The sequence below is a fragment of the Hippopotamus amphibius genome, chromosome 6 (genome assembly GCF_030028045.1).
Source record: "Hippopotamus amphibius kiboko isolate mHipAmp2 chromosome 6, mHipAmp2.hap2, whole genome shotgun sequence".
Taxonomy (NCBI): Eukaryota; Metazoa; Chordata; class Mammalia; order Artiodactyla; family Hippopotamidae; genus Hippopotamus; species Hippopotamus amphibius.
Window position 1 is genome coordinate 167,421,238 of NC_080191.1, and position 19,093 is coordinate 167,440,330.

Below are 19,093 nucleotides of genomic sequence, written 5' to 3' on the forward strand. Positions count from 1 at the left end.
TGCAGACCATGTTACACATGAATTTTATTTTCTTGTATTAAAGGAAGTGATACATAAATATGGTTACAGTAAGATAGTGCCGAATCTGGCAAGGTTGAAAACAAATATATTAGACCTCCCAAATTTAAAATCCTAAATAACAAAATAAGCCTTGATTATCTCCATAGCAGTGTTACCAATAGTGGCTTACATAGAGTATTGGACACGACACTGAAAATGAAAGAAACACCAGAGCCTGGAAAAGGTGGAAAATAAAGCAACAAATACATTTGAATTACTAATCACTGCAGTCTACTGTAGCTTTTAAGCATCCTTATTTTGACCTCTACATAGCAAAACTCTCTTTAGAAGGGTCTCTGCAAAGGTTTTCTTGTTTTTCTACAAACAGTACCTACTTATATGTTGAGTCCAAGCTATATTTATTTGTTTCATTAAGCTGTGTATTTTTTGTGAAGATTTTTTTCAGACAAGTATTATGTTTTCTAACTTTCAACAAATTCACTGTGATAAAAAATAAAAATAATAAAATCCAAAAATAGCTAATTAATTAATTAAATACCAAAAATAATTTAAAATCAAGCTTATATTTGGTTCAAAATGGGGGCATGACTACAATTTCAAGCTCTCTGAAACATGGGTTATATTCATATATCTGTTTTCACAAAGCTGTAAAATTACATCATATTTTACAATTTATACAGCTATTTCTCATCAATTCTCCTAGTCAGTGCTCACATCAGCTTTGTGATTTAGTCAGGGCAGGGATAACTATGTCCCTATTTGCTAAGTTCAGAGACATTTCATGCACACAAATTCAGTAAGCTGTGTTGCTGAGTCCACTGCCCAGTCTGGTGCATCTTCCCATGAAAGCATTCTGCTTTATCAAAATTCTCCCCACCCCACTTACCTCATCAAAGCAGTGGTGTGATGTTCCATTTGCAGCTTTTTGTAGGCCAGTCCTATGACCCGGAAGCCCTGTGTCGTGTATATCTGAAGTTCACTAACAAAGCTAGTTGGTACTGTTCAGCAAACAATACAAGATTAGTATGCAATGTGAACTCAGTTGGTACTGGCAGAGAAATTCTTTACAAACAGATCCAACTCTTGCCCAAGAAAACACACCTCTAAAAAGGTACACAATCAAGTCAGGGGGAACCTTAAATATCAGCACATTGTCATGGTTGACCTCTTGGGATCCAGTGAAGCAGAAATGAAAAGGAAGCATTCAAAAACAAAAACAAAAACAAAACAAAACAAGCAGAAGCAGAAGAAGAAAAAACAGAGGAAGAAGAGGAAGAAGAATGGGAAAAGTGTATGATTATTTTTTCTCCACTTTAACCATTAAATATTTATTGAGAGGCACTACGGGTCAGGCATTAGCTATGCAGAGATCGCACTGCAATCGCCGCCCTGAGGATCTTTGTCTAGTAGGGAAACAGCCCGTAGACTAACAATACAATCGAATCAGATCCTTGCTGTGATCCAGGCAACTGCAGCACGTTATGGAAGCCCTTGGTGCATCTATCAGATGGTGAAGGGAAAGAGCATTTTGGCTGAGGGAGTATCCTGTGCTCAGGCATGGGGCCGTGAGACAGCAAACCTTGACAGTTCAGCTCAGGGGCAGCATGTGATGTGAAGATAGGAGTGGTAAGGAAACTCTGGGACATTTGATAGGAGTCAGCAGATCATGAAGGCCTTAAATATGATCCTAAAAGAGATGATCCTGGAGTATGTGAAGCAACCAAAGGATGAAAGCAGGAATGTGACAACATAAGTATGCTATGTAACGGAGAAACCAATCTGGTCATAGGGTGAAGGCTGAATTAGAGAAGGGGACACTGGGGGGAAGGGAACCAGTTCACCAGCTGTTGAAGTGATCCAGTGGAGGGACGATGAAGGCCGGAGCTGATGGAGTGACAGGGCCACGGGTTAGCAATTGACAGAACAGAGCCATGGAGGGAGAGGGAGGAATCAAGGAAGCATCCCAAACTGGGATGGAGGAGTCGTACTTTCCTTCACTAAGATGGCAAATATAGAAAGTGAGAAAGATAAGCTTGATTTCGGTACTGAGTTTGGGATGCCAATGAGTCACCCAATGGGTGATGACCAGGAGGCAACTGGATTCATCGATGAAGTGCTGAGGGGACATGTGTGGGTTGCAAATACAGATTTGCCCATTGTAATATGAATCTGTCCACTTACCTGTCTCAGGCTGGCAAAAGCTGGCCACCCGCTCTGGCGCGCCTTTCATGAACGCCAGCCGGTCGCCCCCCATTTCTTGGACGATGACTGTCATCCTCTGCAGCGCTGATGAGAAGGGGAACTGATGCAGGATTGCAATTCCTTCCACCGGGACCTGGTTGAGGGGTGGGGAAAGCAGAGGGACATGCCACACAGCTTCCAGCTGTTGGGAATGAATGACTCCTCCCCTAGTCCTTAGTGTAGCAAATAAGGGAAAAAAGGTCTCACCAATTCTCACATGTGGAGTTCAAAGAAGACACACCTCTGAGCTTGCAAAACCGTGGGCCTGACAGGACTGTCTTTTTGTGTCGGATATTGTGGGGGTAGAGAGCAGGCAAAACTCACCTGGCTGGCTGTTTTGCAGGGCTTAACAACCATGGCACGAGCCGGCTCTCCCTTGATTTGGAAATCGTCCCTGGAAACGGCCATCTCCTATTTCAAACAGGATATCTCACTGTAGAGATGTCTTTCTTGTTCATCCACTAATACTGCGCTCAAACCCTCCCCTTGAGAAAATCCTCGGACCGGCTCAATGTATTCTCCTCCCTCAGCCACACGGAGGTGGACCAGACTTAATTCGCCACACACAAAAATAACGCGTCGGAAATTCTGTGGAACTCGAAGGGCAGACACTTCTGAATTATTCATGCAATTTCTCCTGCTTTCTCTGCTGGAAAGTGCTGTATAAAGGCTCATTCTCCGCTTCTGAAGGGCTTCCCTTGAAAACACTGAGTGTGAATAGCCAGCACTTTACTGTCTTTCTTCTCCTGGTTCACGGCTGCTCCTGCTCTTCCCTCTCTGCCTAATTTGGATTGATGGTCCCCAGCGGATGGCAGGGCAGGGACTGTGAGGTACATGGTTAGTTAGTGTTCAGTAAACACTCAGTAATTGCTATAATAATGACCGTAAATTATAATCAAAGGAACCTTTTACCCAAAGATGCCAAAGTGCTTTACAATCATCTCATTGAGTGGCAGGAAAAAAATCTCAGAGAGGAAATTATGATCCCTACTTAAAGATACAGAAACAGTAACCCAGGAAGGAGAGAGAAAGTTACATCAGACTGCTACAGAACCATGCTGTATTAGCACCGAAAAGAACCCTAAAAATTGTCTCCTGCAGTGGAGCTCCTGTATCACAGGGGCCTGGAGCTGAACCAGGCTACAAGGGGTGGAGGTGGGCTTACGGCTAAGTAAGTGGGGACATGTGCTTCCTAAGCTGTACCTTTCCTCCCCATCTTCTACCTCAACCAGAGTAATTCCAACGATTTGTTTTGTGTAGGGTGCTTTAAAATAAAGTTTTCTTTTAAGAAAAGATCCCAGCTTTTTTGTTTTCTTTTCTGTGTACACTGCTGGTCTAATTCAATCCCGACATTTTAAAGTCATGGAAAGCCCCAACAGGAGATATGACCTCACGAGGTTGAGGGGTCAGTCAGAAAAGAGTCAAGACTAGAACCGGGAGAGCCGGCTTCCTCGTCCTCGACATGGCCATTGGCTCTGAGATCTACTTCAGAGTCTCAGCAAAGGCTCTCATAGCTTTCCTTTTTATTGTCTAGTCTAAGAGACGAAATTTACGCTAAAGTAGCAGGAATAAAACTTCTGGTAACCAGGAATTATCCTAAGCACTGGGGACAGTGATATTTCCTAATCCCCATGTTCTAGAAAACTTTGAAACCAGACATGGCTCATATGACAGTTGGAAAGAGTTAGAAAATAATTGTATAATAATTATACTAATACTATTGAGCTTGTAATATGTCCCAGGCACATTTCCAGGGATTTGTTAATGTATCGTTCCATTCAATCCTCACAATAACCCTAGTATGGAAATACCTTGTTGACCTGGCATCGAAGGAGCTTCTTAAAATCTTTGCAGAACAGACGCTTACCCAGGTAGTGGCTTCAAACATTTTAAGGTCCAGTGGGTCTCCCTGGATGGTCCCATCGAGAAGGATCAGAGAGTGGCAGCTGGCCATGGCCGCGTACAGTGGGCCCCATGGCAACGTCCTGCCCGAGGCAAATCTGTGGACTTCCTGGAAGCTAAGGGAGAAAAGGGAAAGGGCTTTAGTCCTATTCCTCCAGGCAGAATGGAGCTTCTAGAGGTGACTGTCTTTTTAAAAAAAATAGTTAATATGCTTTGTTACATTACATATTCACCCTCTAATCTCCCCAAATGAATAGTGCTTCATTCAGCCATCGTCTTTACATAAGTTCAATGAGTATAAGAAAGATGCTGAGCTTCTTTTAAGCTCTTTCTTCCCTCTTTTCCTTACCCTCTCTCTGCCACTGATTTAAATACAGTGGTATAGAAAGAGCTGGAAGTATCACCTTCCCACCTAAGCTTCCAGACCATTTTGTCTCTTATGCTGTGAGACAGAACAGGCTAGCTCATCCTACAGCTACTTGTGGATATATCTCCTTCGATCTATCCTCCAGGGCAGGGCTGTGTATCTCCTTCGATCTATCCTTCAGGGCAGGGCTGTCTCTTCCATATCTCTCTCTCTAACATATCTGATGTTTTGTCCACAGTAGACAGTCAACAAATATATGAGTAAATAAATGAATGAGTTGGTTACTGGAAATCTGAAAGACCATAAAGGTAAAGAAATGAACTTAAAAAAACATTTTTAAAAATGACACTGCATTCTCCTCTTCCACCCCAGCATACAGGGTCTATATCGCAGCCATCATCATCGCTTCTTACAGAAAGTGGCCTCATCTAAAACTTACCGAGATACAACTCAAACATCATATGCAGGTTTCTTTCACTAATTCAGAGTTGAAGTCAAGTTTGGCCTTGGGCCTACTAAAGGATGTCCCCTGGACCTTATCAGTCAGTTCCTTCTTACATGTGTAGCACAGTAAGTGGTTCACAAGGCAGGCCATCCTATTTGGAGGACCCTGAGTGGCAGAAGGCGCTTTCCTTGATTGAGGCCGAATCTGCTTCTTGGAGCCAGTCAGAATCTACTTGCTCTTCCTCCTCCACATGTCAACTTCTTTCAGATTTGTGGGCCAGCTTGGCTGCACCCCATTTTATACTCCCTTCCTCAGGGATTACACAGGAACCTCTAGCTGTGTCTCCAATGTGCAGTTTCCAGACCTCTGACCTTCCTAGTTACTCTTCCCTGGAAGAGTTTGTATTTTTCTCTATTTATCATAGTTTGTCTTAAAACATGGTCTCCAGGATCAGACTATCATTTCTCACGGTATAGACATTGCATTGCCTTCGGTTGCTCCAGACTTTTGTTCTTGAGAGCACACCAGAATGTTAACATAATTCAGCCGTATTTATTCTTGACTTCCTCATTCAAGCTTCCTTAAGAGTTCAAAAGTCTCTTGACTGATACTGACCCTGTTGATCACAGCGTTATATACTGAAAGATCAAGTTATCTCAGTGGTTCCAATGTGTCCCTGGTATTTTAGTAAACATCTAAAAAGAAGCAATCACCATCGTGATTAACCAGACTCTCAAGCTCACACTGTAAAGCAAACACAGATCAGGAAAAAATAATCTTATTTCTATATTTTTTTTTATAAATTTATGTATTTATTTATTTTATTGGCTGTGTTGAGTCTCTTTTTTGCTGTGCGCGGGCTTTCTTTTTAGTTGCGGTGAGTGGAGGCTACTCTTCGTTGTGGTGCGTGGACTCCTCATTACTGTGGCTTCTCTTGTTGCGGAGCACGGGCTCTAGACATGTGGTGGGCTTCAGTAATTGCAGCACATGGGCTCAACAGTTGTGGCGCATGGGCTTAGTTGCTCCGCGGCATGTGGGAACTTCCTGGAGCAGGGATCGAACCTGTGTCCCCTGCATTGGCAGGCAGATTCTCAACCACTGCGCCACCAGGAAAGCCCCTAATCTTATTTCTAAGATGGCACACAAACTGTCTTCTGTATGTAATTCTGAATACATAGTTCTGAGTTTCTGAGGATTGGGCCAGACTGTGGTTTGCACAACTAATAAATAGAAGTCTCTGTCATTCCTGTCCCTGAACTTTTATTTGAGTGTTTATGACTTATCAAGACCAGGTAGCTCAGGTAGACTTCCAATAATTTTGAAGTACCTGGCACATTAGGCAAGCCCTCTTTGGAAAAGATAAGAATTATTAGAGATGAGCTTGTAAATATTTTAAATAAGATATTTAACAGCTTCTATGTCAAGTGCTGATTTCTTAGAGTTGAATCTATTTCCTCTTATTCTATTAATTAAATTTATCAATTAAAATTTTTTGATTGTTCTTTTAGTCATTTGGAGACAACTTTGACCTTTTTGAAGGAAGAAAGGGTGGCAGAGGGGGAAGGAGAGTGACGGGTTGAATTAATTTATCAATAATCTAAGTAGTACATCAATTGTTTTTACTTAAATTTGACAAGTCACTTCTAGAAACAGAAAGTTTTAAAAGTTTTGTGAATAAGGTGGCGTCAATTAATAAGGAGAAGAGCATTCAGGAGATGGAACATATTAAGTTCATTTTAAATAAGCAAGCATTTATTGTCCATCTACTGTGTGTGCCTGCAATAGTGCTGTATTGCATTAGTGACACAAATATAAGTAAGAAAAAGACTGCTCTCTGAATGCTCACGTATTTGAATAAATGCATATACTTTTTATAGAAGCTTAAACAGGAAAATACTGGTGAACAAGAAGACTGGGTATATATCCCAATCTATCTTCGAGAGAAAATGAAAAGAACTTTACAAAGTTACTGTTATAATCGGCTTCTTCGGTAGACTAAAATGGTTAGAAGCACCAGGACTGATTTTTAAACCCAGGAAATGGACTTGTTTATAAATAGTATATTAATATGAAAATGTATTAAACATATATAATTAAAATATTTTATGGAAAAATCATATATCATTTGCATAATGCAGAAGAATCACGATGTACCTTTTAAATACAAGATGCTTTATGATTTAGGTTGCAAGTATGAGAGGGATATATTTTCATTAAAAAAAAAAAACCTAAGCTCATACAGCTCAATATTAAAAAAGCAAACAACCCAACCAAAAAATAGGCAGAAGATCCAAATAGACATTTCTCCAAAGACAACATACAGGTGACCAAGCGGTACATGAAAAGATGCTCAACATCACCAGTTACTAGAGAAATGCAAATCAAAACTACAATGAGGTATCACTTCACACCGGTTAGAATGGCCATCATCAAACAATCTACAAACAATAAATGCTGGAGAGGGTGTAGAGAAAACACCCTCCTACCCTGTTGGTGGGAACGTAAACTGGTACAGCCACTATGAAGAACAGTATGGAGATTCCTTAAAAAAACTAAAAATAGGCTACCATATAATCCAGCAATCCCATTCTTGGGCACATATTGGGAGAAAAACCATAATTCAAAAAGATATATGCACCTCAATGCTCATCGCAGCACTATTTACAATAGCCAGGACATGGAAGCAACCTGAATGTCCATTGATAGAGGAATAGATAAAGAAGATGTGACACATATATACAATGGAATATTGCTCAGCCATAAAAAAGAATGAAGTAATGCCATGTGCAGCAACATGGACAGGCCTAGAGATTGTCATCCTGAGTGAAGTAAGTCAGACAGAGAGACAAATATCATATAGTATCACTTACATGTGGAATCTAAAGAAATGGTACAAATGAACTTCTTTACAAAACAGAAGTTGAGTCACAAATACAGAAAACAAACTTGTGGTTGCCAGAGGGAAAGTGGGGGTGGGATAAATTGGGAGATTGGGATTAACATATACACACTTCTATCTATAGAATAGATAACTAATAAGGACCTACTGAATAGCACAGGGAACTCTACTCAATACTCTGTAGGGACCTATATGGGAAAAGAATCTAAAAAAAAGTGGATAAATGTGTATGTATAACTGACTCGCTTTGCTGTACAGCAGAAACTAACACAACACTGTAAATCAAGTATACTCTAATTTTTAAAAAAATTAATTTAAAAAACAACCTGAAATCAACTATACCTCAATTAAAAACAAACAAACAAACTCTCAAAACCTGAATTTGTCAAATGTTTGTGTTCTGATCAGGCTGGAAGTTGTAGTGGGGGAAAAGCAGGCAGAGAAGCAAACTCAAACGAGAGAGCCCCAGGAGAGGGACGTCCAGATCTTTACCACCTTGAGCTGTACATTGCCAAAACTGAGTCCTTTCTGGCCAGAAAAAAGGAATTTCCAGCAGTCAGAAAGTAGTGCTGCCAGAGCTAGAATACCAAGGAAAATGGAGTACAGCTGTGATTCCAGGGCAGTATTCCTCCCAGCACATGGAAAGGCTTCAGTCTGTACAAGGAGTGTTACCTCCTTGAAGGACAGTGTCTTGCTATTGTCCAAATGGCACACACTGGCCCCTAACTGATATGCTGACAGCAGATCACATTTTTGCAAAGGTTTAAATGCAGTGTCTGAGCTTGCCCTTCATCTCCTGGGTTCTGTGAGTGTCCCAGGGCTGGGACTGGGGTGGAGAACGTGTGCATGTTCTAGTGAGCTCTGGAAGCATCAAGAAGAGAAATTAAAGGAGGATACTCTGGCAACCACTGTTCACCAAAGCCAGTGCCAAAATCTTTCCATTATTAGTATTCAGGGAAAAACTACAGAGTTCTGGGAAAAGAGAAATGACATTGCATTTAGTCTCAAGTACTCACCTGCTGCTGTCACAGGGCACGACTCCCCAGAGATCCAAGCCATCCCTTGTTAAGGTGCCTGTCTAAACAGAAACAAACACTCGGTTTACTCTGAAGATGCAGCAGCCCCAGAGCGACACTGATACATCAGCTATGTTTTCACAGGAAAATATATGTCACAAACACACGATCAAGATCTCACTTCAAGGAAGGACACAATAAGGTGGGTATCTGGAGTCCTGGGTGGAAGCTGCGATGAACTCATACCCGTTGTGTGACAAGCTGGTGCTTAATCTCTTTGAACTTCAGTGTTCTCAGCGATAAAGGGAGGAAAACGGTATTCGCCTTATATATTTCAGAGGCTTGTTTTGAGAATTTAGTGGAAGACTGAATGGATGGGAGAGTCCTTGGTAAGCTTGCTCTAAGAGCTAGAAAATGGGTGTCTCCACAGATATAGAGAACACACTTGTGGTTGACAAATTGGGGGGTGGGGATGGTGGTGAGGGAGGGATGGATTGGGAGTTTGGGATTAGCAGATACAAACTATTATATATAGGATGGATAAAAACAAGGTCTTACTGTGTAGCACAGGGAACTATATTCAATACCCTGTGATAAACCGTAATGGAAAAGATTCCGAAAAAGAATATATATATGTGTATAACTGTCACTTCGCTGTACAGCAAAAACTAAACATGACATTGTAAGTCAACTACACTTCAATAAAATTTTTTAAAAAATGGGTAAGTCTCAACATTTATAGCAGCAGTTAAAAGTATGTCATCAGAAACAAGTAATGGAAGTAGAATTTTTCACTGTTCTAAAGATATACAAGGGTGAGTCAAAAATTATCCACACCCTGGTTATATTAAGGCATCTGTAAATTCTACAGCCAGACTGTGGGTAATTTTTGACTCACCCTCGTATTATAGCTTGATATTTGACGTCTACTTGGTAAAAAGGCGTTTGTTGGTATTTCTCTTGGTACAGTATAGTGAGGAAGAGCTTGGACTGGTTTAAAACACCAGTGTGACCTGGGCCTATTATTTATTCCCTCTAAACATCAGAGCCCTTATCTGTAACATGGTCATAACCATATGGGTTTTGCAAAGATTAAATGAGATAATACAAAGTGTTTAACATCTGGCATAGAGGAAGAGCTGAAAATGATGATAGTTGTTCATAATTATTATGTATTTTTTATTCAAATTCATATCACAATGATCTTTCCCACCCCTGTTTCCTTTTCCAAGTCCAAGGATCATATGATCCTAGAAATAGAACATCTTTTCTTATGATGCTAGTTTGATCACAAAACAACATTGAAATGGTGGCAAGAGCCATGTTAACCTTCTGTTCTTGGTAGATCTCTCTGATATTCAAGTAATTATAAAATACAGCTCTGATCCCATTAATTCTCTGCTATCAAAAACCTCCACTGTACTGTTTAATAGGTAAGGAGTTTCATTTTGGGAAAGGGAAAAAGTTCTGGAGATGAAAAGTGGAGATGGTTGCACAGCAATGTGAATGCACTTCAAGCCACACAAAAATGGTTAAAATGGTAAATTTTATGTTATGTGTCTTTCACCACAATAAAAAGTAAATTAAAAATATGGAAGGCAATAATAAGAAAGAAGAAAAAACACCTTTGGTGGCTCCCTACTGCCTAAAGAGTATCTAAAAATTTCTTAGCCAGACGTTCGAGGTGTACAACATCCTCTCCCATTCCTAATGTTCTGCTCTGATCAAAATCACACTCCATTGCTCTCCGAACTCCTTGACCACATCCACCTGCCTACAGTGACCTTGGGTTGTATATCTTTTCGAATTTTCTGTATATGATGATATTTGACATGTTAAGAAATCATTCTCATTTTTAAATTTATTTTTAATTGTGAAAACAATGGTTTGCATTATATGTTATAAATAACTTTATATAAGTTTTGTGTGTACAACATTATAGTTCTACTTCTATATACCATACTGTGTGCCCACCACCAAAAATTTAAGAAACCTTTCTGATCGAGAGACTGCCTCCTTGGGGCTCGCCATTTCTTAGAGGTAACCAGGGTCTCAGCCAATAGCATGCCTTTGATATGCAAACTAACCAGCCAGGAGTCACACTTTCTCTATCTGGCCACATTCCCCAGGAAAGAGTCTGACTTAATCACCCCAGCGCCAGCTACTTGACAACTAGAGACCACTCCTATAGCCCAAAGCGCACCAAAATCATTCAGACTAGCCAGTCAGCTGTGTACCCTGCTCTGTCTTGCCTTTCCTGCAGAAACTCCTATAAAGGCGATAACTGAAGCACTCCCCTCACTTCTGCTTTTGCTTCCTGATCAAAATCTAGCATTCCTCCTATAGCCCTGCCTGGTGAGACATGCCTCTTCTGTCTAGGGGAACTGTGAGTAACATGAAGCTTTTCTGTCTAGGGGAACTGAGTAACATCAAGTTTTTCTTTCAATGGCATTGACCTCTGCCTGCAGTCACTTGCTCACCTTTATAAATTAAGACCCAAGCACAAAACAGCCCTTCATTTCCATTTACCCTCTTACAGCTCCCACCTTCATGCCAGCATATTGTATACAGACAAAAAAAAAAAAGTACATTCAGGAGAAGGTAGAATAAGAGGCTGGTTGGGAATAATTGGTATGGGATCAAGGATTATTTTAAGCAATATACTGCAGGTAGGAAAACATAATAAGGAATTGACTGGGAATTTATTTTAACCAAGTCTCATAGTAAGACACAGCTAAATAAAGTCTTCCTTTTTTATTCATTTATTAATTCAATGAATATTTATTGAGCACTAACTGTATGCCAGGCAATAGACCTAGCATTAGGGATACAGGAGTAACCACAGTAAAAGGTTTAAATTTTGTTCTTTGAGTGAGGGTTTTGTCTCTAGAGGGACAGAATGCTATGTTAATTCATTGTGTTTCATAGAATATTATAGCTGGAAGGACCCTAAAAGATTCACCTATTCAGTCCCTATTCTCCTTTCTCTAAACCCCAGAATCTGAGAGCTCAAGAGATGTGTCCTTGCGAGACACATCCAACCAGAGATAAAATGAAGTCAGGTACCCAGTGTTTCCTGTCTCACAAGAGTGTAAAGTACCTGTACCTGATACAATGATGATAAAAAAGGCACTGAGGATGAGGATGAAGCACACATACCTTGTCAAAGCAGACAAGGTTTAACTGTCCACATACATTGATCCTCTGGGGGCTAATGCAAAAGATGCCTCTCTTCTTCAGCCTCCGCTGGGCATAGATAATGCCTGTGGTCAGAGCAGCAGGTAGAGCAGGAGGAACCGCAATTGTGATGACATCAAGGGCTTTCTTCACCACCTCCTTGGTAGGTTCCTGGGAAGATAAAGTCCTTTTTAACTATTACAGATAAATCAACGGTAACACTTTCGTGCATATGACTTTTTCCCTCCTTTTTGTTTACCTCTTTAGGTCACATTCCTAGAAATGATATGAGTGGGCCAAATGTGGTTTAAAGGCTATGAACATGTTTATGGCTCTCAATGTATCTTACCAAAGTGCAATGAAAAAGCTTGGAACAATTCATACTGCTACCAGCGGAGAACAATGTACCAGTTTGCCATGGTCTCACCAACACTGGCTTTTATTTTAAATTCCTCATGTAACAGCTATAAAATACTACATTATTGGAATAAACATATTCTCAGATTGAAGATGAAAAAATAGTGTAAGGGAAAGTCCAAAAGTAGAGGCAGGTTGATATCTCAATAAATAAAGTGTTTATCCCATTAGATCTGATGGCTATTATGGAACTTGGTGTATTGGGGATCTGGGAGTATATAAGCAGGTTTCAGTCTTTGGCTTTGTTTTCCCAGGTTTGAAGACCACGCCTTAGATTAAGATAAATGTGAGTGTGTAAAATACTGCATAGATGAGTGATGTGTGTGTGCAGCAGAAGAACAAAAGCAGCTTACCCCACTGCGCACATAGATGCACAAAGTATAGATCATCCCAATGGTGGCTGTCCCTATGAGGCACAGGAGGAACCTGATGGCATCCCTGTAGAGCTTAAAATTCATCGGCTTGGGGTAGAGAATGGATCTCACGAGGTCCCCTTTTGCAGTGTTGAATCCTGAAGCAGCAAACACACACCTCACACTCTCAGGATGACAAATCCTACTGCTGGTGCTCTTCTAATCCTCAACACGGCTCTTGTTTTCTCTAGAGATACTTAAACAGTGCTTAAGCCAAAAGGCAATGAAAAGATAACCGGCAAAATACCTAAGCGCTGGAATGGATACATCGTAGCTCTTTCAGAGCCTATTCCTCTCTGGCTTTGCCTCTTTATACTTCTAATTTCATGCATCCCAGGGATAGGAAAGCACCACATGGGGGCAGAGCACAACTTTTCCAAGTATAGCGTCATTTTAAGGAAAGGATGCGTAAGTGTGCAGATGCCCATGTCCGCGTGTACACACACACACACACACAAAACACTTGAATTGAAATGAAATGGCCTAGTAAATACAGATGGATTCGTTTTCTAGTACTTCTCATCAAGTTTTCAGTTTCTAGTCCTGCATGGAAAGAACTTGGGATTAGTTCTCTAAATTAGAAGACCGAAGTTCTAGGTCCAGCTCTGTCAGTGACTGGCTGTGTGATACTTTTTTAAACGTCACTTGAATCGCACGGGCCCCAGCCTGTTCACGTACAAAGCAGGGACGGGCAACTTCGTTCCGCTAATTTGCTATGTGGAAATAGTTATAAATTACAAAGCATATGAATAATAATTGTCACCAATGTTGTTATTTTTACTAAAAGGTATATGCCACCGTTCAATTCACATTTTAAACATCTATATTTACTGCTCCTCACCCAGTTGATTCAAGGCACTAGACAAATGGAGTGAAAATATTTCATCAAAATAATAAAACGAAGGAGATGCTAACTAACCCGTCTGCAGTACCACTGCTTTCACGGTGCCAGAGCAAGCCCCCTGGGCCTGGATAACCTCTGTTCCACAGAAGAGGACATGCCGTTTGTAATCCGCTTCACTCTGTGTTTTCCAGGGCACAGAGCCATCCATCTTAGGTAACGGAGTTTTAGTAACCGGAATACTTTCTCCTACAGAAAACAAGCGTCTCATTTTGTGAGGTGGGCGGCCTTTACTCAAACACGCATATCCTAACACAGCACGCGGCAGGCATTTGCTGTGAGCCTGCCATGCGGCAGGAACAACCCTAGGTATAGGGGATACAAGGAGAAACATAGTTCTTGTGTTTATGGGGTCTGTAGTCCAGAGGGGGAGACAGCCATGGAAACAAATAAGTACAATGTCATATCATATGAGGGGGTGGTCAAAAATTATCTGCACTCTGGTTGTATTAAAACTTCTATAAATTCTACAGCCGGAGTACAGATAATTCTTGACTCACCCTTGTAAATACTATAAATATTATAAAATCAAACAGGGACACTGAAATAGACTGGAAATAACCATTTAGGGCATAACAAGTTGTGCGGTCTAGAATGTGGGGAACGGGGAGTAAGAGGCCACGAGAGCGATGTAGGAGCCAAAATGGGGAAGACCTGCAAGCACGCACTTAAGTGTTTACATGTCTTTCTATAGGCGCTGGTGGCAGGAAGGAAATAGGGAGATATTTAGCTGTTTGCTTCAGGAGAGTGCAATGACATTTATGTACACGAGAGTACACTCTGTCTGCAGTCCAAGGAATGAATTGAAGCCTGATGAGGTTGGAGGCTGGATATCCAGTTGGGAAACCATCACAAGAGTCCTGCTTGAAGAGGACAAGGTCTGAATTATGGCCACTGGCAGTAGGAGTAGAAAAGCGGCACCGGTTTTGAGAAATAAGAAACTGAGGGGCTATAAAACTTGGGGAGATTTTTATAGTGGCAGATCATAAGGACAGAGGAATTTTAAATGGCTTTCTGGTTCCTGACGTGGAAGAATGAGCAGAGCGGGGGCTTTAATCAACAACACAGAGATTACAGGAGGAAGGAGGAGTTGCCTTTTGGTCCCTGAGTTGGAGATGCCTTGTGGAATGACCACGTCAACATACTTGGTAGGCTGTTAGATATTTATTTGGGTCTGGAGCTCAGGGGAGAGGCCTTGACCAGAGACGCTTGGTCACAGTTCATCACCTTATAGACAATAATTAAAGCCACAGGAAAAGACGAGATTACTCAGGGTTCATGTGAGAGGTGAGAAAATGGAAGGTCCAGGATGCCTGAACAACATCAAAAAGCAAAGAGGTGGAGGAAAAGGAGCGGTGCAGAAAGCTGAATGGTATTGGCAGTGGTAGAAGAACTCAGGGAGTCAGCACTGGCTTGGAGAGTTAGAGGGAAGAGTGTTTTCAGAAGGAAGAGATGGGCAGTATGGTTAAATGCAGCAGGCAGGCCAATAAGATGAGAAATTTAAAGAATCCATTGGATTTGCCAATTGGGACATTTGTGACTTTTGCCAGCGCACTGGGAGGGGCAGATTTCAGGGGGTTAAGTGCTAATACAAGATGGTGAATGAATTGTGAAAGTAACTATGGCCTGTTCTGAGAATACAGCTTATTGAAGCCCTCTACCTCCATTTGGAGAAAGGACAGTATAAAGGCAGGGATATGTTCTAGTATATAGTATACTAGCACCACTTTCATTAGGACAACGGTCCTTGGCAGCGTAAAAGTCCCAGCATGAAGGGATTTTTATCAGTCTATGGATTCCTTAGAGAAAGGAACCTAACCTTTTATGCCTTTTTTTTTTTTTGGTTAGTTCACACAGGAGGGAGCTGTATGCTCTTGTCTGCATTTCATGCCTTCCTGGTCTGCCAGGAGAAATGGATTTGATTTTGACTTTAATGGGAACCACAGTACATCAATATGTATTTACAGCCTCCAATTCCATCTCTGAAAAAGACTTTATGATTCTTTATATTATAGAAAGGTCGGCACAGCATCTTCTCATAAATGCATATGTGAGTAAGAACTCAAAGCACCGTGACCTTGAAAAGTCACTTCTCTCTGAACCCCAGCTTCCATATCTGTGATAAGACGTCCCTCCCAGCTCCAGCATACGATTTGAAAATGAAACACAGCTACTCCAAACTATCCAGCGTGAATTTTGAAAGTAGCAGATTTGGCAAATCCTGCATCAACCAATTTTCAACATTTTCGAACCAAGCTAGGAAGAGCTTGGGCTTGACCTGGGGTGGGGGAGTGGGGGGGGAGGGGGGAGGGTGGTGTGGGGTGTGTTTCAGGACATCATTAATGGGTTTCAAACCCTTCTTGTTTATCTGAAGATGTATTTTATAGAAAAATACTAAACATAAGAGTCACAGATGATTCTGAAACATCGAATGATCTCTAAAATCTTTAAAGGAAAAATGACAGGGTTGTAGTAGAAATGCTAAACACTCAAAAAGTTAGGACTGTTATCAAACCTAGCGCAGAGAAAACAGCTTTGATTTGAACTCTTGGATCTGTCCAGTGCAAGACTGTTAATAAGATCTGTGCTAATAGGAAGGTCCCATAGCAACCCCATGCACTGCATTATCATTCAGGAAAAACCTGGAGAACCAGCAGAGGCTGTAAGCCAGGAGACAGAACCATACCTGTCAGCATGCCTTCATTTACCACACAGCTGCCGTCAATCAGAAGGGCATCACATGGCATTTGCATTTTGTTCCCCGTCAAAATTAATAGATCTCCAGGTACCAGCAAGCGTGATTCCAGCTCCTGGACTCCAGCTGAAAGTATGAGGAGACAGAGTTGAGTCAGATTTTTTTCCCACAATAACATAGTTCAACATCTACCTAAATTGGAAATCAGTGAAAAAGCAACCAGGGCGTATATAAAAAGGAGGCCATTCCTCAACATTGATTCGAAATCTGCAAACAATAAGAGAAAAAAGATAATACATTATAGTACATAAAATAAAAACCTTTGTGTGGCAAAAAAAATAAATAGGCAAAGAAAAATCTAATGACAAATTCTGACAACGTGTTTGAAAATTACATTGCCGTCAAAAGATTAATATTCCTAATAAACAAAGAGTTTGGGGAAAAAGATGTATAGCAAATGACTGTATAGTAAAATTGCTGGAGACCTTAACATATAGTTCACACGCACACACACATACACACACACACACACACACAAGTGGCAGGTGTGAAGCATTTGAAAAGATATTCATTCTTACTCACAATAAGAAAATGGAAAACTCTGTCCTTCCTTTCTACCTTCTGTCCTTCTTTCTGGCCTTCCTTTACTTCTCACCTTCCTTATTCAGTCCCAAAGCCCAGAGCTATGGTTAAGCAAGAGAGACATCCATGCTGGGGGCTGGGTGAAATGGGGCTGGGGGTGGCAGCCCCCTGCATGTGGTGGAGCCTAAAGTGGATGAATGGGGCTTACATGGCCTGGTGCAGAGTGTCAGAGCCCAAGGAGGGAGACAAGGACCCCCATGGTGGCAGTGGCCTGGTGTGACATATTGGAGTCCAAGCAGGGTGAGAAAGGCAGGATGGATACATTAAGCAGATATAAGGAGGCTAATGAGAGCCAGGTTTCCCACTGAAGAAAGGAAGTTACAAATAGAAACAGAAATAAAAGCAGAATGAGCTCTGTGATATCGGACTAGAATAGCAGACAACCGTGTAAACTGATGGTGTTCAATAAATAGAGAAATAATATAGATGTGAATGTGTACGTTTACAAGGATATATGCAGATATATGTGCTTGTCCTTTTTTATATGTACATTCTCTAATTCTGTTCTCTGAGAGGACTCAGGAGTAGTGAAACCCAATAAAGACGTGTACACCTACTACCCAAAGTTTGGTGTCTAAATTTCATTTCCCTTCAAAGAAGAACTAGGGCTCTTTAAAGAAATGGCTGATTACAACCCTGGGCCAAGAAAAGTACAAATAATATAAGATAGAACGTCCCGTGGTGCCACTAAGCAGGGACGTGCTCCCAGAGCGACGGGGACAGGTCCAAAAGATACTACAGCCAACTTGCCGGGCTCTCGCTGCCGAAATCTGTAACAATTTGAGCATCGAAGTAAAGGATAATAATAATGAACAATAACCCATCAAATAAAACAGGAGTTCATTAGTCCATAATGAACAGTGTATCAGAAACAGGAGAAAAAAGAACTCTAAAAAAATCTTAAATTGTTTTTAGGACTCGTGTTGCTGGGTGTGTTGGTTTGTTATTCTGAGATTATTATGTGTAATGCCATAAAACAAATGGGTAATTTGTTGCTATAGTTGAGGATCAGGACTTTAGTGTGGAGAAAGGAGAAACAGAAGGACAATCAACAAAGTTAAGTGAAAAACCCATAGTTCCAAACTTAATCTGGAAATGTCAGTATGAACTCATAATTTATGTTATCTTTAGAATATTATTTTCTAGGTAAGTCTTCTGGAAACAATGACTAACAGCACAGAAATGAGCACTCGTAACACTCTGAGGTCTCTAAGTATCACATGAAAGAGGTCTTTGGAAAAATGGATGTGTCCAGGTTTGCAGCAGGAATTGTCCAAGATGAACTTGGAATAGTTTATCATACCAGAGCGCAATACAATTTTCAAAGACTACTGGGGTCATGTCAAATAAATTCAAGAGTCAATCTAAAAAGGTTCTGAATGGCCAAAGATGGGCAACTTGAACAACAACAAGAATAAAAACTACAATTGATGAAAATATACCAACCATGTTAAAATTATACATCCGTAATGACACTAACATTTTATTAAAGCCTTTGGAAAATGCTAGAAGATCAATGCATTATTTTGAAAGCTGGTAATAAGGAGATTTATAGTCATATATTTAATCTGAAACACACCATCTCAGGATAATGAAATAGTTGAAGAAGAGTGTCTCTCTTTATGGAAATATCCCACTTAATGTATGAAGATGGCACATATTTTAAACTCTTAATGAAATAATAAATCTGGGTCATGAGCATTTACTTCTGCTAATATCACAAGAAAAAGAGAGATATTATGTACCTCCTATTAGAAATACACAATACCAACTATGAAGTACTCTTGCCAAAAACTCAAGCCTCAGATCTAACCATCAGTTTATAGGAAGTACAAGTAGAACATCATGTTAAATTATCCCATAAGTATGCAATCAATACGTTCAAAACTGTGGAAACCACAGGATGAGCTACTTACTTTCTTCAACAGAAACTTTTCAAGGAAAAAAATTGAATGTG

At 40.7% G+C, this 19,093-nt stretch overlaps 1 protein-coding gene across 1 annotated transcript in view; it reads right to left on the reverse strand.

Moving 5' to 3' along the window:
• ATP13A4 (ATPase 13A4) overlaps positions 1-19,093 on the reverse strand; it is a 123,147-nt gene that overhangs the window by 37,231 nt on the left and 66,823 nt on the right. Inside the window, exons 9-17 of the mRNA XM_057738878.1 lie at positions 16,486-16,620; positions 13,818-13,988; positions 12,839-12,996; positions 12,051-12,239; positions 8,892-8,953; positions 4,130-4,280; positions 2,587-2,673; positions 2,203-2,356; positions 908-1,019 (exon numbers count right to left, since the gene is read on the reverse strand). Coding sequence (XP_057594861.1) covers positions 908-1,019; positions 2,203-2,356; positions 2,587-2,673; positions 4,130-4,280; positions 8,892-8,953; positions 12,051-12,239; positions 12,839-12,996; positions 13,818-13,988; positions 16,486-16,620 — 1,219 coding nt within the window. The remainder of the gene's footprint in view (positions 1-907; positions 1,020-2,202; positions 2,357-2,586; positions 2,674-4,129; positions 4,281-8,891; positions 8,954-12,050; positions 12,240-12,838; positions 12,997-13,817; positions 13,989-16,485; positions 16,621-19,093) is intronic.